The 24000-nt window shown below is 37.7% G+C and overlaps 1 protein-coding gene across 1 annotated transcript; it reads right to left on the bottom strand.

Moving 5' to 3' along the window:
* Positions 1-512: 512 nt before the first annotated feature.
* TMEM220 (transmembrane protein 220) lies at positions 513-19628 on the bottom strand. The gene is made up of 6 exons (XM_044005394.1): positions 19507-19628; positions 17956-17985; positions 10645-10705; positions 4212-4335; positions 1314-1373; positions 513-907 (listed from the first exon to the last, which is right to left on the bottom strand). The coding sequence occupies exons 1-6, from the start codon at positions 19606-19608 to the stop codon at positions 772-774; spliced, it is 513 nt and encodes a 170-aa protein (XP_043861329.1). The 5' UTR covers positions 19609-19628; the 3' UTR covers positions 513-771.
* Between the last annotated feature and the right edge of the window lie 4372 nt (positions 19629-24000).

Consider the following 24000-nt stretch of genomic DNA (forward strand, 5'->3'; position numbering starts at 1 on the left):
CCTCAGTTTAGTATTCTTCCCACCACATCATAGCACTTGATTGGATAATTTCAATGTTTTTCTTTTATCATCGTAAAACCAAGGACGATTTTATAACTTTTTTGTACGTAGCTGTTACATGTAAAGCAATCTCTGTCTCTCAGTAGGGATTAATTACTATAAGGAAATTGATCCTAGATAATTTTCCCTTCAAGTCAAACATCTTGTTGTTTAAATAAACTTCTTGTTTAAAAAAAAAAAAAGAAAAGGCTTCCAATGACTTTTTACTTCTATCTAATCTTAAACTCTATTATAGTCACTCAGGTTTTTTGGTTTTTTTTTTTGGTGAGGCAATTGGGGTTGTGACTTACCCAGGGTCACACAGCTAGTAAGTGTCAAGTGTCTGAGGCCGGATTTGAACTCAGGTCCTCCTGAATCCAGGGAGGGTGCTCTCTCTATCCACTGTGTCACCTGGCTGCCCGTAGTCAGTCAAATTTTTTTTTTTTTAAAGTGAGGCAATTGGGGTTAAGTGACTTGCCCAGGGTCACACAGCTAGTAAGTGTGTGTTAAGTGTCTGAGGCCGGATTTGAACTCAGGTACTCCTGACTTCAGGGCCGGTGCTCTATCCACTGCGCCACCTAGCTGCCCCTAGTCAGTCAATTTTAAAGAGCTCTTGGGTCAAAACTCTTTACTAGTACATCTTAAATCATATGAATTGACTAACTTGTAATCAAATTTAATATGACAGACTTATGAAAACATTCATTTTATGAAAAGGATGTATAAATTCATTTAAATGGCTGTCTTGCAATGTGTTGGCCAAGTAGAACGCATCTCTTTGTTTACATATATGTAGACCCATGTGATAAACGGGCAAAGAGAAATAACAATGGCAACAACCAGTTGAACTCTTCTACCAACTGGATTTCTAGAAAGAAACAAAAGATCAGTGTTATTATTTTAATTAAAAATTATCCCATCAGAAGTACTTTAGAAAAATGCCCAAAGATCAAAAAAGGACAATGATTATTCACTTTCATATACTATTTTATTTATTTGCAAAGTGCTTATGCAAAGTAAAGTTTATTGAAGTATGCCATGATTTTCAAGAAATGTCTTTAAAAGCTAAGATTAATAATAATTGTACTACTTATTATAACACAACTGAGAAAGAAAGTCTATATTAGTAGTCTTAAATCATAAAGCCAACTAGTATTAGTTTTCTCTGGAAAAGTAGGTACTTTTAAGAGTCTTTCCCTCACTAGCATTTTTATTTATAGTACTTTGTTAGTGTTGAAGCTTCTTAATTTTAAACTAATGGGATGAAAACTTACTTTGTTGAGATGTGGCAAAGACTTAGCCATACTATAATAATCCCAAGCCCAAACAGCTCCCTAAGAAAAAAAAAAGTACAGTATTTTTATATCTTGAAAGTGATAAAAAATGAAAAACCCATCAAATTAGTTACCCTGTCCAAGATTCCTCTAATACTAATTTCTGATTGTATACCTACTCTCAATCTATATGAACTCCAAATCATTTCATTCAGAAGTTAACAACCCAATATAAGATAAGAGACAAGTGACTCTCCACTTTATTTGTGAGAAACAAAAAAAGAAACATAAGTAAAAAGGTTAAATCAGTCATTCAGCAAGAATTTATTAAGAACCAGGCATTGTGCTACTGAACAAGAACTGAGAAAATATGGTTCTTGTTTCCAATCAATTAAAAAAGGGTATTCCTATTATGCAAGATTATACATTATAAAAACTCCCTCTGTGGCATGCTGTTAACATGACCCTGGGAAAATTACTTAACTTCCTGACCCCTCCCCACCCCCAATAATTCTCTAAGACTGCACTGGTCCTGATGTAGAATTGGAATCAGAAAGACCTATGTTCAAATCCCTCCTGAAACATTTAGTACCTGTATGAGCCAGGGAAAGTCACTAACTTAATTTCTCACCTGTAAAGTGGGGATGATAATAGACCTACTCTATGGGATTGTTATAAGGATGAAATAAGATTTTATATATATATATATATATATATATATATATATATATATATATATATATATATATATATGTGTGTGTGTGTGTGTGTGTAAAGTATTTTGCAGTCATTACAGTTCTATTATTGTTAGCTGCTATTATTATTAATAAAGGACATTTTTCAGTAGAAGTTCCCTATATAGGTGAATGTATAGGCCTAGAGATAAAAAAGTACTGTAATAAGGTCAGATTAAATCTCAAAAACTGTTTATTGTATATTTAATGTATATTTAATGATTTAGATGTCTGTCAATGAGGAGGGGTGACCACTGGAGAAAAGTAATTTGTGATCACTAAAGAGTATATACACTTTTAGATGGAGCTATATAGTATGGGTTATGATCAAATGTGCCTCAACTTTTACATAAGGTAAGAAAGACTATTCAAAGCCAACATTAGTGAGTTTGGATACAGGGTTTGACAAAGGTAAAGGTTATTTCATCTTGTTGGGCTTCCTTTCATGACCCTAGATTCAATACACTCTGTTCACTGGCAACATTCAAAGATTCTATATACTATATAGAGAGCTTATTTTCAGGTTCACCAATGAAGCAGTAATTTTTTAGCTTTGTGGCAGCTTGAGGGCAGACCTAGGCTGTACTGAACTGGATCTGAAGGCAGAAATAGGAACTAGTGGGTAAAATATACTTGTAAAGTCTCTGAATTTCAACAGATGACAAGTAGATAGTGAAAATGTGAACTACAGATAGATATTATGGGAGTAAGAAAAGAATATTAGTCATAGAAGTTGATGAAAGAAGAATTCAGTGAGTTAGTATGATGGGGATATGTACCTCTAGGCATTAGGAATGGCTTGATGGGAGCAGACTACCAAGGGCATAAGGAACAGGCAAAGACCAAGGAAATTCCACTAGTGTTAGGCCTCAAGTGTTATTACTCAGTGGACTGATTAAACTTAAACTAAAACTAAAATAGAATGCTGAAAAATGAACCATTAAAATGATATACAGGCAATCCAAAATACTGTGAATCCTTGATGATTCTTTACATCAGAATCAGATTAAGGATTTGCTGAGCTCTTGGGAATACATATAGTGGTGAGGTTTTTTCTCTGTTAATTAGGAGATTTGCATTCAGTTCCTTGATGTGTACTGATTACTCTGGGAGGCATTGTAGTACAGCTGGAAAAGCTCCGGAGTTAGAGGCAGAAGACCTGGATTTAGTACCAGCTCCACCAGTTATTCAGTTTAATTATGGGTATACAACCTGTCATACTTAGTCCTTGGGAATATTGTGGGAATCACATGTGATAATGTAAAAATACTTTAAAAGTCAAAAGTCTCTACAAAAGTAAGATATTACATTACTGTGTTGTTGGTGGAGCTGTGACTTGGTCATGATTCTGGAAAGCAATTTAGAACTCTTCCCAAAAAGTTACTAAACTGTGTGTATGCATTCACCCAATAACGCCTTCTCTAGGCCTATATCCCAAAGAGTTTTGAAAGTGTGGACAAAATGTACAGAAATATTTATAGCGGCTTATTTTTTATAGACAAAGAATTGTGAGTGGTTGTCCAACAACTGAGGAATGAATGGGAAAATAAATTATGGTATGTTAATATAATGTAATACTATTGTGCTGTAAGATATGATGAAAGGAACAGATTCAGAGAAACTTGCAAAGACTTGTATGAACTGATGGCAATGTGAAGTGAGCATAGAACAATGTATACAGTAATAAAAAATTGTAAAGACAATCTTTTTTTTCCCTTTGGGTGAGGCAATTGGGCTTAAGTGATTTGCCCAGGGTCACACAGCTAGTAAGTGTCAAATATCTGAGGTTGGATTTGAACTCAGGTCCTCCTGACTCCAGGGCCAGTGCTCTATCCACTGTGCCACCTAAGCTGCCCCAAGACAATCTTGAAATATTGAAGAACTCTGATCAATGCAATGACCAACCATTATTTCTAAGGACCAATAATGAAGAATGTTACCAACCTTCTCACAGTGTTGACCGACAAATATGCCTGACTGCATATCTGTTACAAAGGTTCATTTATTTGTTTAGTACATGTGGAGGGGGTGGTGAGAAGGAAAGAAAATTTTTTGTTCATTAAAAAAAGTTGATTTAAAACCAGAAATAAGGCATTTCATTAAGCAGTTAAAGATTTTTTAATTCTCTACCCATTTAAAACAGACATGCAAAAGTCTTGCTCACCTGCCTTCCTCCTCATGTAAGATGTTCCTTTCTGTATGAAGGAAGAGGTAGAAGCCCAAGTTAACAGCTCCCAGAGCACAAAGGAATAAGTGCAGCATGGTAAGGCTCTTCCAGATATAATTACCTAGGAAAAACAATGCTAAGGCTATTAATCATGACTGCATGTCTTAGAGGAGGGCGTTCCATAAGAAGAAAATCAAGGGTATGGATTTTTGTGTCAGCTGCCTTATATTTAAGAACTTATTAACAATAATAATCCAATGCAAGGTACTCAAGGCAAGCTTTTGATTGGGCGTTGCATTCAAACATGTTTTGTGGAAGAAGCATACTCATCAATGAAAAATGGACTGCCAGCATGGAGAAGAAATGGCAAGTCACTGCACTTGTTAGATGACAAAACTTTTCTCCACCAGGATGTAACATATCACTTCTATGAGCAATTGATATAAACATATCACTTCTATAAGCATTTGTTATGAAAAATCCATAGCAGATAATCCCTAGTACAATCTACTTGAGAAAAAAACATGAATAGATATAAACTATGTATAGCTAGAAAATAATATGAAAGCAATAATCAAATGTGTGGTAAAGATTCATAAGCATCAGAGAATGTCACAATAAGGATATAATTATTGAAGTAAATCAGGAAAGAATTCATGAAGGTGTGAAGCTAGAATTTAAAGGGTAGATAGAACAAGAAATAGCTGTATATGTAAATCCAAATATCTTTCCCACCTGCCTCAAATTTCTTACCATTCCAGTGCATTCTACATATTGCTGCCAAGATAATTTTCCTTTAGTGCAGATCTGACCATGTGACTCTTACTCAACCAACTCCAACAGCTCCCTATTGCCTCTAGAACAAAATATTAACTCTTCTGTTTAGCTTTTAAAAGCATTCATAATCTATCCCCAACCTACCTTTTCTGCTTCACATCCATATTATTCCCCTTCCCACACTTTTTGTATCAGTCAAATTAGTCTTCTCACAGTTCTCATGGTAAAATGTTCTTTGTTCTTAACTACACTCCAGAATCTCTCTTTTATTTATTTATTTATTTATTAGTTTTCAACATTTATTTTTCTAGTTTCAAATTTTTCTCCCTTCCCCCTCCCCAAGACAGCAAGTAATCTGATATAGGTTATATATGTACAATCACATTAAACATTGCTGCATTAGTCATGTTATGAGAGAAGAATCAGAGCAAGAAGGAAAAACCTCAAAAAAAGGAAAACAACAAAAACAATAGAAATAGTATGGTTCAATCTGCATCTAGGTCCCACGGTACTTTTTTTTTCTGGATTTGGAGAGCATTTTCCATCATTAGTCCTTTGGAACTATCTTGGACCATTCATCGTATTGCTGAGAAGAGTCAAGTCTATCACAGTTGATCAACACACAATGTTATTGATACTGTGTACAATATTCTCTTGGTTCTGCTCATCTCACTCAGCATCAGTTCATGCAAGTCCTTCCAGGTTTCTCTGAAATCCACCTGCTCATCGTTTCTTACAGCACAATAGTATTCCATTACACTCATATACCGCAATTTGTTCAGCCATTCCCCAATTGATGGGGAACCCATCAATTTCCAATTCCTTGCCACCTATTCCTAAGCTCTCTAGTGTTTTTATTAGGAATGGGTGCTGTATTTTGTCAAAAGCTTTCTCTGCGTCTATTGAGATAATCATATGATTTTGGTTAGTTTTCTTATTGATGTGGTTGATTATGTGAATAGTTTTCCTAATATTGAACCAGCCCTGCATTCCTGGTATAAATCCCACCTGGTCATAGTGAATTATCCTGGTGATCGCTTGCTGTAATCTCCTTGCTAATATATTATTTAAGATTTTAGCATCAATATTCATTAGGGAAATTGTTCTATAATTTTCTTTCTCTGCTTTTGCTCTCCCTTGTTTTGGTATCAACACCATATTTGTGTCATAAAAGGAATTTGGTAGAACTCCTTTTTCCAAGTAATTTGTATAATATTGGAATTAATTGTTCCTTAAGTGTTTGGTAGAATTCACTTGAAAACCCATCTGGCCCTGGACATTTTTTCTTAGGGAGTTCATTAATGGCTTGTTCAATTTCTTTTTCTAATATGGGCTTATTTAAGGATTTTATTTCTTCTTCAGTTAACCTGGGCTGTTTGTATTTTTGTAAATATTTATCCATTTCATTTAGACTGTCAAATTTATTGGCATACATTTAGGCAAAATAGTTCCTAATTATTGCTTTAATTTCCACTTCATTGGTGGTAAAATCACCCCTTTCATTTTTGATACTGGTAATTTGGTTTTCTTCTTTTTTTAAATCAAATTAACCAACGGTTTATCTATTTTATTGTTTTTTTTCTTAAAACCAACTCTTAGTTTTATTAATTCTATATTTTTCTTGCTTTTAATTTTATTAATTTCTCCTTTAATTTTCAGGACTTCTAATTTAGTATTTAATTGGGGATTTCTAATTTGTTCTTTTTCTAGCCTTTTAAGTTGCATGCCCAATTCATAGATCAACTCTTTCTCTTTTTTATTGATGTAAGCATTGAGAGATAGAAAATTTCCACTAAGCACTGCTTTGGCTGCATCCCATAGATTTTGGTATGTTGTCTCATTATTGTCATTCTCTTGGATGAAGTTATTGTTTCTATGATTTATTGTTTGACCCACTCATTCTTTAGAATGAAATTAGTTTCCAATTGATTTTCATTCTACTTTTCCCTGGCTCTTTCTTACATGTAATTTTTATTGCATCATGATCTGAGAAGGATGCATTTACTATTTCTGCCATTCTACATTTGATGATGAGGTTTTTGTGCCCTAATACATGGTCAATTTTTGAATATGTGCTATGTACTGCTGAGAAAAAGGTATATTCCTTTCTATCTCCATTCAGTTTTCTCCAGACATCTATCATGTCTAAATTTTCTAGTATTCTATTCATCTCTTTCACTTCTTTCTTATTTATTTTGTGGCTAGATTGTTCTAATTCTGAGAGGGGGAAGATTCAGATCCCCCACTAGTATAGTTTTGCTGTCTATTTCCTCTTGTAACTTATTTAACTTCTCTAAGAATTTGGATGCTATACCACTTGGCGCATACATGTTTAGTACTGATATTACTTCATTATCTATAGTACCTTTTAGCAAGATGTAGTTTCCTTCCTTATCTCTTTTATTTAAATCTATTTTTGCTTTGTCTGAGATAAAGATTGCTACCCCTGCTTTTTTGACTTCAGCAGAAGCATAATATATATCTTTACCCTGTGTGTATCTCTCTGCTTCAAATGTGTTTCTTGTAAATTCACATATTGTGGGATTCTGATTTTTAATCCACTGCTATTTGCTTCTGTTTTATGGCAGAGTTCATCCCATTCACAGTCACAGTTATTAATTATTATTATTGTTATTATTATTATTTTAGTGAGGCAATTGGGGTTATGTAACTTGCCCAGGGTCACACAGCTAGTAAGTGTTAAGTGTCTGAGGCCGGATTTGAACTCAGGTACTCCTGACTTCAGGTCCGGTGCTCTATCCACTGCGCCACCTAGCTGCCCCATTCACAGTTATTATTATTGTCTGTTTCCCGCCATTCTATTTATCCCCTTTGTACTTTCCCTCCTTCTTTCACCCTATTCCTCCTCACCAACATTTTGCTTCTTACCCCTGCCTCCCCTAATCTGCCCTCCCTTTTATCAGCCCCCCTCCCTTTTCTTTACGCTTTTCTCCCCTGCTTCTGCCCTCCCTTCTATGAGTCACCCCCTTTCCCCTTACCCTTTTAGTTCCCTAAAGAATAAGCTAAGTTTCTTGTTGTTGTTGGGTTTTTTGTTTTTGTTTTTGTTTTTTTGGTGAGGCAATTGGGGTTAAGTGACTTGCCCAGGGTCACACAGCTAAGTGTTAAGTGTGTGAGGCTGGATTTGAACTCAGATCCTCCTGACTCCAGGGTCAGTGCTCTATCCACTGCGCCACCTAGCTGTCCCAAGCTAAGTTTCATTATCCAAATGAATGTATATGTTATTCCCTCTTTGAATCAAATCTTTTGAGAGTAAGGTTGAAACAATGTTCACCCCTCACTTCTTTCCCTCTACTGTAATAGGGTTTTTGCACCTCTTCATATGATGTAATTCACCCCATTCTACCTCCTGAATCTCTCTTCTTTTAAAATGGAACTGAAGTACCATTTTCTTCCTAAAGGCTTTACTTATCCTCTCAACTGCTACTGTTGACACTTCCGGTAGAGTACTTTGTCTTTAACTACTTGATGTGTATATACATACATCATATATGTTTATTAACTTTCTGCTCTATGTGTGTGTGTTGTGAGAAAATAATTATTAATAATGAATTTCTAGGAGAAACCCAGATGTGTTAGCAGATCTCACCCCTCCCCAGAACCAACCTGGGATGAGTCTTCAGCTTAACAAAAGGAATGCAGATTGATTCTTCTGATTAGCTAGGGGAAGAAGCACACCTAGATGGTTGGAATTTGATCTCTAGACCACCCCCCAAGACATGTCAATTAATGGAGTTGAATGATGCTAACCAATTAGCTTAGATAAATGTGTGGTTACCAGCCTCTATTAGAAAGAGGATAAAGTCCCTGGGGAAATGAGGGTCACACTCTCTTGCCTCTTGGATCTTCCTCCTGGGACTCTTACTCTCCAAGCTGCCTATGTAATTGTTTAGGACTAATGGGGAAGTCAGAGAGACACGTGGTCAATATTTTATTAATTTGTGATATTAATTAATAATAAATGCTTACTGCCAAACTGATGTAATAGCCATTAATTTATGCATAGCAATATTTTAGAAACTCCAGCCTAGTCCCACAATATTTTAAATAACACAGTATATACACACATACATACATATACATACACATACAGACACGTTTATTTGTTTTTTCATTTATTTGTTTTCCCCATTTGAATGTAAACACATTTTGAATAAAAGATCCTTTCATTCTTTGTACTTGTATCCCTAAGGCATAGCAGAATGCCTAGCACATAGTTAACACTTAATTAATATTTACTGATTGATATTCTCCTGCCTGTGAGTCAGAAGCAAACAGTGAGTACATAGTTTACTACACTGATAGCTTTGGTTGTATTAGAACATTCTATTTTTTTGTTTTGTTTTGTTTTGGCAGGGCAATGAGGGTTAAGTGACTTGCCCAGGATCACACAAGAACATTCTAACTAATTCAACTATCTGTTTAGAGATTGGTTCATGGGGAAAGAACTGCACTGTGCAATCTTTAGAATAGATGTTAATACCTTATTGTTCTACCATTAATACATCAAGTTATATTATCTTTGTACATGTTCTGGCCCATTTCCCTGAAACTTGCATAGGTTTAAAGAAATATTTAGGCTATTCCAAATATTTGGCTCATTAGCGAAGAACTGAACTGAGCAAAATAAAATTCTACCCAAATGAGAATTTACTGAACTTTCTTCTCTCTGATTACCCTCTTCTGCATATTCTTTTCTCCCTAAGTTTCAGTAACACTGCTTTCTCCCAATTCTCCTCCTACTTGTCTGTTCCTTAACAATTTCTTTTGCTGAATCTTTATCCAGGTCATGCCCAGTAATAATGAGTATCTGTCAAGGCTCCATTCTGGGTAGTCTTCTCTTCCTCTATACTGTTTTACTTGCTGATCTTATTTCATGATTTTTAGCTCATTTCCATGGTTTTAACTTTCTATTCTATACAGCTAGGTGGCACAATGGATAGAGAGCTAGGCCTGGAGTCAGGAAGACCTGAGTTCAAATCCAGTTTCTAGCACATAATTGCTGTCTGTGGGCCCCTGGGCAAGTTACTTTCACTTTCCTCAAGCAAACTGCCTCAGGGAGGGCAGGTTGAAGGGAAAAGAAAGGTGCAAAGAAACTCTGATTTAAATGCATAAAATAGAACAAAAGGAAGTTCTGAAGAAAGCACAAAAAAGCAAGAAAGTTTTGAAAATAAGGTATGGGATTTATATTTTAAAATGAGATCTAGACATCTGGGGGCAGTGCCAATATGGGTGGAGTAAAAGAAGTACTATGTCCCATTTCTCCCAACATTCCCCTGCCCTCAAACAACTTTAAAACAATGTTTCAAATTGAATTCTGGAGTGGTAGAGCCAACAAAAGGTTGGGTGAGACATTTTTCCAGTCCAAGACAACTTAGGAGGTTGGATGGAGAGATCTATAATACTTGAGTGGGAGACATTAACAGCAACAGCAGCAGCAGCTTCAGATCTTTCCAAGCCAGAGATGGTAAGATCAGGCAACTGGTTAGAAAGAGATGGAACCATTGTGGTAACACAGGGCTTTAGACCAGGAGCTATTTGGCAACTCCATTGCCTATACCTACTGCCCAGTCACAGTACCTTGCAGTGAAGATAATAAAATTGCTTTAGTTCAATTCAAAAGCTAATTTCATACCTGTGATCAGAGGATTAAGTCCAACAAGTAGAGTAAGTATAGCTGGTATCATATATATAACCTGTTAGCAAAAAAAGAATATCCCCAATATCACATGATTGCAGAATTATTTAGCAAAAGGAATGGACCCAGAGTACAAACCATTCAGAGAACATAGGAAGTAAATAAGATAGAATCACTGGACATCATTGTCCATAATGAAGTTTGAGTCACTCTTCTCAACCTTTATATTACGGGATCATGGATAGAGTGTAAATGGACCTTAGAAGTAATTTAGTCTGCATTGTTGGTGGAGCTGTGAACTGATCCAACCATTCTGGAAAGCAATTTGAATTATGCCCAAAGGGCTATAAAGCTGTGCATACCCTTCGACCCAGAAATACCACTTTGGGTCTTTTTCCCCAAAGAGATCATAAAAAAGGGGAAAGGACCCACATGTACAAAAATATTTACAGCTGCTCTTTTTGTAGTGGCAAGGAATTGGAAATTGAGGGGTTGCCCATCAATTGGGGAATGGTTGAACAAGATGTGGTATATGAATGTAATGGAATTCTATTGTGCTTTAAGAAACGATGCGTAGGAGCAGTTCAGAGAAACCTGGAAGGACTTGCATGAATTGATGATGAGTGAGATGAGCAGAACCAGAAGAGCACTGTACACAGTATCATCAACATTATGTGTTGATCGACTGTGATAGACTAGATTCTTCTCACCAATACAAGGGTAGAAGAAAGGTCCAAAGGACATATGATGGAAAAGGCTCTCCAAATCCAGGGAAAAAAAGGAACTGTGGAATATGGATGCTGATTGGATCATACTATTTCTTTTGTTTTTGGTGCTGTTGCTTTTCTTTTTTGAGGTTTTTCCTTTTTACTCTGATTCTTCTCGTATAACATGACTAAAGCAGAAATGTGTTTGATGTTATTGTATATATATATATATATATATATATATATATATATATATATATATAAAACCTATATCATATTACCTGCTGTCTAGGGGAGGGAGGGAGAAAAATTTGAAATAGGAAATCTTATATAAACAAATGTTGAAAACTATCTCTACATGTAACTGGAAAATAATAAAATACTTTTATTTTTTAAAAAAAGAAGTAATTTAGTCTAAATCCTTCATTTTATAGTCGAGGAAACCTGAGGATCTGACAGATTCAGTCTTTTTGCCCATGATCACAAGGTAATATAGCAGAACCTGGTCCTTTGATGACTCCAAATCCAGTGTTCTTTCCATTGTACCATATTGCCTCTAAGAAATAACCATTAAGATCCAGTTTTCCAGTTTGAAACTATTAGTATGATTATTAAAAACATCAATACAAATATAGTTATGACATTTGTCCTCAACAGGTTTAGGCTTACAAAGTCATCCTGCAGCATAAATTGCTAATTTTAAAATATTTCTAACAGCCAGACTTATAGCAATATAAACATCTAGACTAGCCAGATGCCTGCTAGAAAATTTAACTGCTAATAACTGTTGCTTTATGAAATCTTTCCACTTTAAAATAAGTCTTCATATTAGCCATAGTATTTTATTTTATCTTATTTTTTGAGGCAATCAGGGTTAAGTGACTTGGTCAGGGTAACATAGCTAGTAACTGTCTGAGGCTGCATTTGAAATCAGGTCCTCCTGACTTCAAGACTGGTACTCTATCCACCATGCCACCTCATTAGCCTTAGTCATAGTATTGTAGAGATGAGTACCTTACAGCTCATCTGTAGATGTTATTTACACAGCTCATGGTAGTTTAGGTTTACCACTTACTCCAGACCAATCTGGATGCTTAGTAAAATCAAAGCATGAAAGTCTTGTTAGCTCTTGAACTGTCAATCTAATCTTTCTAAATTTAATCTCCTGGGAAACTTGGAACATGCTTTCTGATTCAGTATCTTCTCAGTCTTAGATCTTATTTCCCTGTTAGCTATAGAAAAAGAAGAATGAGGTTAGAAATTGCAAGCAGGGGGCAGCTAGGTGGGACAGTAGATAGAGCACTGGCCCTGGATTCAGGAGGACCTGAGTTCAAATCTGGCCTTAGACACTTGATACATACTAGCTGTGTGACCCTGGGCAAGTCACTTAACCCCAATTGCCCCACCAAAAAGAAAGAAAGAAAGAAATTGCAAGCCGTATGGTTCCCTCCATAATGATGTTTTGATTAGAAAAGTTATTTTGGCAACCACACGCCTAAATCACTATACTCTTTTCAGATCTGATTCCCCTTGATCAATGCGTGATTACCATTGAAAAAGTATTCTTTACTAAAACAGGCTTTCCACTGATTTTCAAAACCCTCTAAAACACTTAGGAAGGAAAAAGGGTTTTGGCTTCTTTAAGAAAGAGCCATGGGGCAGCTAGGTGACACAGTGGATAGAGCACCGGCTCTGGATTCAGGAGGACCTGAGTTCAAATCTGGCCTCAGACACTTGACACTTACTAGCTATGTGACCCTGGGCAAGTCACTTAACCCCAACTGCCTCACTAAAAAAAAAAAAAAGAAAAAGAAAAAGAAAAAGAAAGGAAAAGCCAGTTCTAGGGGCAGCTAGGTGGCACAGTGGATAAAGCATCGGCCCTGGATTTAGGAGGAACTGAGTTCAAATCCAGTCTCAGACACTTGACACTAGCTGTGTGACCCCGGGCAAGTCACTTAACCCTCATTGCCCTGCCCCCCCAAAAAAAATTTAAAGAAAGAGCCAGTTCCTAACAAGTCTAAATATAGCTGTACAAAAGACATTTTGAAGTGGAAACATCACTGGGCTGAGAGCCAAGAAGCCTTGGTTCTAGTTACAGTTCTGCAACTACCTTTGATCTTGGGCAAGGTACATATTTGGTCTACAGTTTCCTCATATGTAAAATGAGGGGACTGAACTAGATGGTTTTTAAGGTTTCTTCCCTTCCCCCAATACTTTGAATCCTATTAAAACAGCCACAATTTAAATACGTTTACAATGATTTTCTCAAAGCAACTGTCTCATTGAAAACAAGTTATTAGGTCCTCACTTAAATCTTTAAAACTATACATTTATTCATCTTGAACTTCAGGGCAGAGATTTTAAAATTTACTTTTAATTGTCCTACAAACTTATCCCATCGTACCTGGAAAACAATGATGCCCACTGTGAGCACTCAATGAAGAGAGCAAAATGCTGATACTAGGTTAGTTTTGGGAGCTGTTTCATCAGGTGTACCAAAGTTTCAGGGATTTGATTTGACTCTATATTGAATCTGAATAATTGACTGATGCACCAGGCTCTGTGCTAAGCACTGGGGATATTAATACAAGCCAAAAGAAAGATTCCCTTCCTTCAAGGAACTTGAGGGTGATACACATGAGAAAGCTAAAAATTGAAGGGGAAAATTGGGTGGGTGGGGGAGCAGGGAAGGTACCTTAGGGAAGCCTAAGTTAAGGTTAAGGAGGAATTGACAGAGGAAAGGGGAGCAGGGGCAGAAGAATTACATTTCCTCTAAGAAAGACAACTTTTGGATATTTTTCAAGCACCCTTCACATTAAGATCAATCAAGGTCACATTCACCTCCTGGGATCTGTCCACTGCAGCAACCATGGTAGGAGGAGGGGCCAGGGGACACCAAGAAGGAGTACTAGAGGGAGAGGGCAGAGAGGAGCCAGTGGTTGGAGAGAACAGAGGCACCTTTGGTATAACCCAATTCACCAGCTCTCAGAGGATGATTTCGATAGTGACTACCCTCTAACCATAGAAAGAAGGGGGCAGTAATATAATTTTTATTATGTTAATGTAATAGAAAAATGTAAGCAGTATTATAATAAGATTCTGCTTAATCAGTAAACTGAATTAAATTTGACAGTCTAAAGTACGTGAGAAATGATTAGAATAAAATTACATCACTGGCTACTACTGCTACACAATTCAAAACAAGACAGAAGTCTGGGAATCCTTTCACTGGAAATGCCTGGTCAGACCAAAAAGAACTGAATAAGGTCTAGATATATAAATTCCAGATATTCCATAAAAGTATAATGCTAACTACTTGATACTGTAGGATGATTTTAACATTTTAGCAGCCTTATGAGGTAGGAGGATGCCCATTTTACAGATTCAACATTTAATAAGCTCCCACTATTGCGAGACACATACTGGTTATGTGACTCAGACAAGTCACTTAACTTTCTTGGTGCTCAGACAACTCTGTAAAGTTTCAGATTCACTGCTGTTCTAAATTGGTAGAGGGAATTTTTTTAACTGGACATCAGTGAAAACACAGATCAGTACCACTATTCTTCCCAAAATATGGTGAGAAAATTGAGCCTCAAAGAAAAGTGGTGACTTGAACTGCTGATGGTCAAATATTTATTGTCAGGGATAAGAATTGTAAGATTCTGGTTTTTAATCCACTCTGCTATTTGCTTCTGTTTTATGGGAGAGTTTATCCCATACACATTCACAATTATGATTACTGCGTATTTCCCCTCCATCATATTTTCCCCTTTGTACTTTTTTTTCTTTTTTTACCCTATTCCTCCTCACCATCATTTTGCTTCTGACCACTGTTTCCCTCAATCTGCCCTCCCTTTTCTTTCCCCTTTCCTCCCCTGGTTCTGCCTTCTCTACTATCAGTGCCCCGCCCTCTGGGACGGAGCTAAGATGGCAGAGAGAAGCCAGGAAGTTGCCTGAGGTCTCCTGTGTTTCCCTCAAAAATAACATTAAATCAAACCTCTAAACAGATTCTGGAACTACAGAACCTACAAAAAGACAGAGAGACACAATATCCTTACTTGAGATAATTTAGAAGACTTCAGGAAAAGTCTGTCTTACTTGGGTAAAAGGGGAGAGCGGCTCAGTACAGCTTGACACAGAGCCAATCGGCACAGCTGAGAGTGGCACACCACAGAGGGAGTCTGGACAGGGCAGCAGGAGGCTCCCAGAAACAGCATAAATAAGTCACTGGTCCTAACTCAGAAGGTTGGTGGCACAACAGGCCATTTGTGAGACCTTCCATCCCTGCCTGGGCATGCAAACTGCCAGTTAGAAAACCACCCAAAGGACAGGCATGACTTAGCCAAGCCATCCCAATACAGGGAGCAAGCTCAGGGTGGTCAGGAATCCAAAAGTCACAGAGGTCTCAGAGCAGAAAGTCAGTGACCTGGCCCCTATCCTCCAGCACCAGAAACTTGCAATAGTGACCCCTGTGCCCCAGGAGCAGATTTCAACTTTATAAGTTTAAAAATAGGCTACAATTTGAGTAAGAAACAAAAAAGGACCCTTACCATTAACAACTTCTATGGTGAAAGGGGAGACCAAAACACAAACTCAGATGAGTTTGTCAAAATGCCTGCAAGTGAAGCCTCAAGTGGGAAGATGATCTTGTCTCAAGACCAAAAAGCCCTCTTAGAAGAGCTCAAAAAAATCTTTTAAAAATCAAATGACACAGAAGGAAAAATGGGAAAAGAAATGAGTTACACTGGAAAAAAAAGCCCAAAAATTGGCTGAAGAAAATAATTCCGTAAAAAATACAATTGGCTGGGGCAGGTAGGTGGTGCAGTGGATAGAGCACCAGCCCTAGATTCAGGAGGACCTGATCAAATCCGACCTCAGACACTTGACACTTACTAGCTGTGTGACCCTGGGCAAGTCACTTAACCCCAATTGCCTCATTAAAACAAAACAAACAAAAAAATACAATTGGCCAAATGGCAGGAAAAAAAGTGACCAAATGAAAAAGGAGATGCAAAAGCTTACTGAGGAAAATCATGCCTTAAAAATTAAAATCGGGCAGATACAAGCCCATGATTCCATGAGACAGCAACAATCTGTCAAGCAGAATCAAAAGACTGAAAAAATAGAAGAAAATGGAAAGACAATTGACCTGGAAAATAGATCCAGGAGAGATAATCTAAGAATTATTGGACTACCTGAAAGCCATGATCAAGAAAAGAGTATAGACACCATATTCCAGGAAATTATCAAGGAGAAGTGCCCTGATACTGTAGAATCAGAGGATAAAATCATCACTGAAAGAATCCATCAATCACCTCCTGAAAGAGACCCCAAGAGGAAAACTCCAAGGAATATTGTAGCCAAATTCCAGAATTATCGGGTGAAGGAGAAAATACTCCAAGCAACCAGAAAGAAACAATTTAAATATTATGGAGCCACAGTCAGGATTACATAGGATCTGGCAGCTTCAACATTAAAGGATCACAAGGCTTAGAATATGCCGGAAGGCAAAGGAGTTTGGATTACAACCAAGAATCAACTATCAGTGATCCCCTTTCCCCCGTAGCCTTTTACTTCCCTAAAGGTTAAGCGAAATTTCTTTATCCAAATGAGTGTATATGGCATCCCTTCTTTGAACCAAAGGGATAAGAATCAAACCTAGATCTCAATGTAACTTTATTCTTTATATCATGCAGTCAAAGGAAAGGCTTTCAAATCCTTCTTTCTCATGAACTCCAAATTAGTGTTTAGAGGGCGGCTAGGTGGCACAGTGGATAGAGCACTGGCCCTGGAATCAGGAGGACTCAGACACTTACTAGGTGTTTGACCCTGGACAAGTCACTTAACCCTGACTGCCTCTAACATCAGTAGCCATCTCCAGTTGACCTATTGTATATCTTACCACTGGAACCAGATAGTTCTGGAAGAGAGAGTGAGGCTGGTGACTTTGCACAGTCCTCCCTCACTTAAATCCAATTCACTGTAAATCATATCACCTCCTGATGTCATGGTCCTCTTCAAGAATGAAAGACGAACAACAGTGTTTAGATGAATTGAGTATTTTAATTATAGCCTACTTTGATTTTATTTGCAGTTATCCTTTATAGACTTAGAAGCACAGCCCTGGTTTATGTGATTTCCTGATCCAAATTCATAGGACAAGTCTTACAGAAAATGAACACAATATGAACAGTTGCTGGTTGGAGACTTAGAAATCTCTTTTAGCACTCTTTAAAAAAAAGTCTGCTACTTCTGTTAATTCAACAAAGGCAATTAATGAAAGTAATAGAGATCTCCAAGTCTCCATATTTTTATATTTTAGAGGATCTGTAATTTCATTGATGTGGTATTCAGCTAGAGCTGCATATTGCAGCCTTCTCAATAAATTAAGTAGTAACCACTTCCCCAGTGTGTGTAAGTCTCCAGAAAATGCTTAATTTATAAGAAGGTATGCCTGGCTTGAAGTCAGTTATTTTTTTCCCCTCCTTCATGGAGTAAGGCTATAAAAGAGTCTCATATGCAAGTAAATTTAGAGGGTTTAAAGAACCAGACAGATAAGGCTACAGTGTTCTATATACTAAATGTAATTCATACTCACCATCCACAGTTCTGCATCTGGGTCATTTATCTGTAACAACAAAACAGGTACTGAAATTTAGAGAAGCACATAAGGAGAAGAATGTCAAATTACACTCTACCAAATTTAATCTACTATGATAGTTAAATAAGCTGTTTTATTAAAGGAAATTCTCATTCCAGGTAAAACCAAAGGATATCTTTACTATTTAAAAGAAGTATCTGGGGCAGCTAGGTGGTACAGTGGATGAAGCACTGGCCCTGGATTCAGGAGGACCTGAGTTCAAATCTGACCTGGGGTGGGGTCAGAGAACTAGCTTGGATCTCTAAAGTGGTCAGGCCTGAGTGACATGCCTTAAGAAAAGGTGGAGGTAACCATAAAGAAATATTGAGAAAATAAGATGCTATAAAGCAAAAAAGTATCTAGAGAATTTGGAATGATGAGATTTAAAGCTAAAAAAGACTTTAGGGATCACCTACTTAGTATAACCTCTCACTTCATAGAGGCTGTCTCCTGTATTTGTTTTCCCCACCCCTAGAACAAGGTAAGCATTTAATATATGCTTGTTGATTGAACTGGAGATCACACATGTAGTAAACAGTAGGGTCAGAATTTTAACCCAGGTCTTCTCATTCCCAAACCAGAGCCCTTAAGTAACACAGCTTTCATCCATGGGATTTACAGACATGCAGCAAACATTTAGGATCTCCTGTGTTTCCAGCAAGTGCTGTTTGGGGCTCACAGCAAATGTGGCACAGTTACATAAAATAATTAACAGCAAACAAATATCTGACCAGCTGAATTGATCTGGGTTCATCCCACTCAACAAAGTCAGTTACTGATCCCAAACTGCAGGCAGATAAAAAGATCCTTCAAGGTCATTTAGTCAACATCCTCATTTCACAACCAAGGAGACCCAGGCAGGTTAAATCATCTGCTCAAGGTGACAGAAGCAGGTGTAACCATGACCCTGAATTTGTAATAAAGGTCTTGGTCCGAGGCCCAATCCTGCTACTTATTCTGGCATTCAGTTTTCCCACCTGTAAAACAATAAAGCCGGAGTAGAAATTCTCTTCTTTAGGGATTAGGTTTCTTCCTAATAATAATAAACTACACGTATACAGCGCTTTTAAGGTTTGCAAAGCGCTTGACAAATATCTCATAGCACCAACCACAAGAAGTTGGTGCCTTTTACAGACGAGGTTGTGTGACTTGCCCAATGTCAGACAGTGTCTGAGGCCTCATTTGAACTCAGGACCTTCGGACTCTAGGTCCAAGCTCTCCCTATCCACCGTGCCTCTGTGGCTGCATGTGCTCCCAAACCATGGGATACTAAGAAACACCAGCCTCGACCAAAACTGATAGAATCCCCGTTCCACTTCTTAGCAAACCCCTCCCCTCCCCAGTCTTTTTTCTAGTCCCTCCTTCTCCCTCCCCCCGCCCAGTCCCTATCCCCTCCCCCCTCACTTCCGCTTTCTCCCGCCAACCTAAGCAGATGTGCCGCAGGCTGACGTGGACGTGGCCTGCGCCTGCGTCCGGAGCTTAGCCTGTCGGTGCTGAGACCAAGCTGACCTGCACGTAGGCCGCCAGTGCGAAAAATGCGGCCATAACGAAATTGCAGCTCCTCCATAAGGGTTCTGCTGGGAACCTGGCGAGCGCCATCCCGCCCTCCATAGTCCGTGGGACCCGGAGCTCAGCAGGGGGCGGGGCTTTGACATAGCCACGCCCCCACGCCCCTCCCTCCCCGCTGTGCCCTCCCCAGTCCAACTCTGGCCTGGGCAAACTCTGTGCGGGGAGAACCTGGAAAAGGGGAGCGAAGAGCCTTATTTTACACCAGAAGACAGCAGTCATCGAGGTCATTAAGTGTGTGGCTCAGTGTTACGCCTGTGACTTCTGACTCTCGGATTTGGTGCCAGGCCACCCACTTTATTTTACCTGTAACAATATTAGAGGGATAGAGAGATCTAAGTGACCATGTGATGAATGTCAAAGCCAGGACTGTAATACAGTGATTTTGTTCAATAACCGCCTCTCCGCAAACAAAAAGTATACAACACATTAAAGTTTATTATTAACATTTTCTCTATCACTTTCTTAACATCACTGAAACACTAAATCAAGTCCTGATTAGTATATTTCCAAGGTGTATGTGCTCACACTGAAATTTAACAATCAGCTCTCGTAAACCAGTAGCAATCTCACAGTCATAGCCCACACCCTAGTGAAGCTTTTTGATAAGCACTTAGAATTAACGAGCACTTTAAAGTTTGCAAAATGCTTTGATCCCTTCAACAATCCTGTTAGATGTTATTTTTGTCTCTTTTTTAAGATGTAGAAACTGGCTGAGAGACTTGCCTGGGGCACCCATGTAAGATTGTGTCTGAGACAGAATTCTGACTCATGTTTTCCATAATCCGAGGAATGGACTTTTTCCACTAGGCCACCCAGATTTCTAGAGCAGACTGTTGTACAATCACTGGTCAAAAGTATTAAGGGTACGATCCTTATATAGATGATATTTAATTCTTTTAAATAATCGCATTTTGTTGAGTATCTTTGGGACATCTAAAAACCTCATAGAAAAATGATGAAAAGAGAGTGGTTTTCTGTGACATTCGCTATTCGGGACAATGATCTTTCTTAGAGTACAGAATAGGTTTTTTTTTTTTAAATAATATAAATTATACATAATATACATGTGCATATATAGACACACATATATATGTATGTATTTACTTTCAAATTTCTGAAAATAGATGTTCCATAGACATCCTAAACTCAACTTATACAAAGCTGAACTTGTAATTAAAAATTAACTGAAGCGATTCAGGATTGTTCTAAAATTTAAAACTCACAGAAATCATCAGATTGTATATTACCAATAAAATCCAGCAGGAAGATAAAATTTCACTGAAAATAAATATAGAATGTATTAAATACTTAGTCTACCTGCCAAGACACAATACTTTATGAATAAAACTACCAAACACTATAAAAATATAGATCTAAATAATTGGAGAAATATTAATTGCTCATTGATAAGCTGTACCTATTTAGCAAAAATGGTAATTTTCCAAAATTAATCAACTTACTGTGTGCCACTCCAGTTATACTGCCAAAGGATTACCTTAAAGAGATAGAGAGGGAAATTGATCTGGAAGAACCAAAGGTCAAGAATTTCATAGGAAATAACGAGGGGCAAATGGTAAAGAAGGGAATCTAGCAGTATCTGATTTCAAACTATATTAAAAACAGTAGCAATAATCCTTAAAAGGATTCAGTACTAGTTAAAAACAGGTCAATCATTAGAATAGATTAGATATACAATACACAGAAGCACAGGAGCACAATAGCCTAGTACTTGATAAAGCTAAACATTTGAGATATTGGGTAAAGATCACACTATTTCATGAAAATTTCTGGGGAAAACTGGAAATCTTTATGGCAGAAATTAGCTATAAATCAACATCTCATGCCATATATCAAGATAAGCTCAAAATAATATATTGCTACTTAGAAATTAGAGGCTACTGCACCACTTTTTGGACATTAAACATTTATTGAAGCATATTAAATATTAGTAAACATAGAGCACATGCACATGCACAAAAACAAACAAAAAAAGATAGAGCACATGGCTCAGAAAGTTAAGGAGACATAGTGGTGAGCAAGAGTGGGCTGTGTCTGTTCCCTCCAAGTTCCAAAACCAAGAGAGAGATGAGCAAGCATAAGTAAGCTCGCTGAGGTCAGGAGGAGAGGAGGCTAATTGGCCAGCATCATTCAAATCTATTGGTTTACTGGATTTGAGGGTGGTTCGGTGCAATATGTGCTGTTGTCAGAGTATGGAGAGGGAAAACTTTTCAGGTACATGTGATTTTGAGTAAGTTAACTTCCTGTAGGTAGTCAGCAAGGTCATTCTACATTTCCCTTGAAATTCTCCTGACTCAAAGCTGACCTTAAGAAAGGTCAGCCAGTCTCTTTGGGTGTCATAGAACCCCATTATTTTTTCACATTATAATTATAGGGCCAATTCTTCCTTTTCCTTCACCAATTATGTAAAATTAGAGTGGTATAAATTTGCAAAGAGAAGCCAACTGAAGATTTACATTGGCAATAGACAAATCTAGAGTATTAGAATGATTTCATACTAATCAGACATTTTGCAGAACTGTAGGTCTGTCATGCTTTGGCATAAAGTAAGAAAGCAACACTTCTAGCATTCATTATTTCCCTAAGATATTTGTGTTCTAATAGTAAATATGTTATTCACTTAAAACCCAAACTATTATAATCAGATTTAGTCAGTTCACAAAAGTATGGAACACCTACTATGTGAATCACATTGTATAAGAAAAAATAAGACATGGAGTCATTTGGGGGAGGGAGCACAAGAAAGAAATAGGAAACAAAACAGTATATAACAAATAAAGCAGTAGGAATTTTTAAAAGAGAGATCAATCTATATTGCAGTTGTAATCAAAGAAGTCTTAAAGGGAGCTTTGAAGAAAGGATAGCTTTTAGATAGAGTATATGTCTGAAGCAGGGGAGGGGTGGGAGAGAAGGGGCATTATGAGTAAGAACATTCCAGGTCGATGGAAGAACTTTTATAAAAGCCCAGATGTAGGAATAAAGAATATGGGTAAGCACATAGTGGGCACTCGATAAATACTTATTGAATTGGGTTGAATTTATTTGAGGGAATTCACCCCATTATGTGTGAGGTGCACTAAGGGAGGCCAACCTGATCAGAGTGAAAAGCTTATGTTGTAAAGCAGACATCTACTGAATCAATGTCCAGAATGAGAAATGAGGCTCTCACTATACACTGCTTGGATTGGACCCCAGGCATTGTCAGTGGCTATTCTCCATTCCTGGAGTGCTCCTTCTCCTCCTCTCTAACCTCTTGGCTTTTTTGGCTTCCTTCAAGGCTTAGCTAAAATCCCACTTTCTGGGAGGAATATCTCTTGCTCCCTCTTAATACTCTAAATATCTTCTCCCTGAGATTTCCTTAAGTATATCCTGTATATATCTTGTTTATATGCAGGTGTTTGCATGTTGTGAGCTCCCTGAGGGTAGGGACTGTTTTTTTACCTTTCTTAGTACAGAGGCTGGCACATAGTAAACATTTAATAAATGTTTTTTTATTTGTTTTTAATTCTGGGTACCACAGTTTAGGAAGAAAACTGACAAGCTGGAATGCTTCCAGTGGTGGGGACTCAGGAAGGAACTAGAGAACATGGCATCTAAGGGTCACAAAAATAGGGATGGTTAATCTGGAGAAGAAAAGGCTCAAGGGAGGGATGGGGAGCAAGATAGTCTTTTCAAAAAGTATTTGAGAGGGCAGCTAGGTGGTGCAGTGAATAAAACACTGACCCTGGATTCAGGAGGACCTGAGTTCAAATCTGGATTCAGACACTTGACACTAACTGTGTGACGCTGGGCAAGTCATTTAACCCTCATTGCCCCAACCCCCCCCCAAAAAAAAAGAATTTGAAAAGATGTCATATGGAAGACTTTGCTAATTTGGCCCCGAAGGACAGAAGAGATGGATAGAAATTGCAGTGGTTTTACATAAGGATTAAAGAATTCCTTTGCTCCATATATAAGAATACCTACTTGACTTCTACAATGCCCTACATGCTTAAGGAACATGTGTGTCCACAGGCATTCTCCTTGGGGTATAGTTCTTAGAGTCTTTTAATATAGGATAAAAACCACACCCTTACCACTAAACTGTATGGAGGATGAAAGTGGACAACATAAATTTAGCCAATGATTCTGTGATGGAGAGCACTATTTACAATTCTCTAATTCTACCTGTTTTTAGAGAAATGTAGCCTTTGGCCACAAGGTGGCAGAAACCCTCCAGAAATGACATTCTGCTAGAGTTTATACTACAGTCACTAGTCCATGGGGGGGGGGGGGGGGAGGAAGTGGTTGGTGAAATTGGTAGTGAAATACTCAGATCATTCTGAACTTTGTCTACTCTCAACCATATGGTGTTGGGTGACTAGCGATGCTAAAGCATACAAGAACTGTAGAAAAATAGCCATGGGAGTCTAAAGA

The sequence above is a fragment of the Dromiciops gliroides genome, chromosome 4, assembly GCF_019393635.1.
Source record: "Dromiciops gliroides isolate mDroGli1 chromosome 4, mDroGli1.pri, whole genome shotgun sequence".
Lineage (NCBI taxonomy): Eukaryota > Metazoa > Chordata > Mammalia > Microbiotheria > Microbiotheriidae > Dromiciops > Dromiciops gliroides.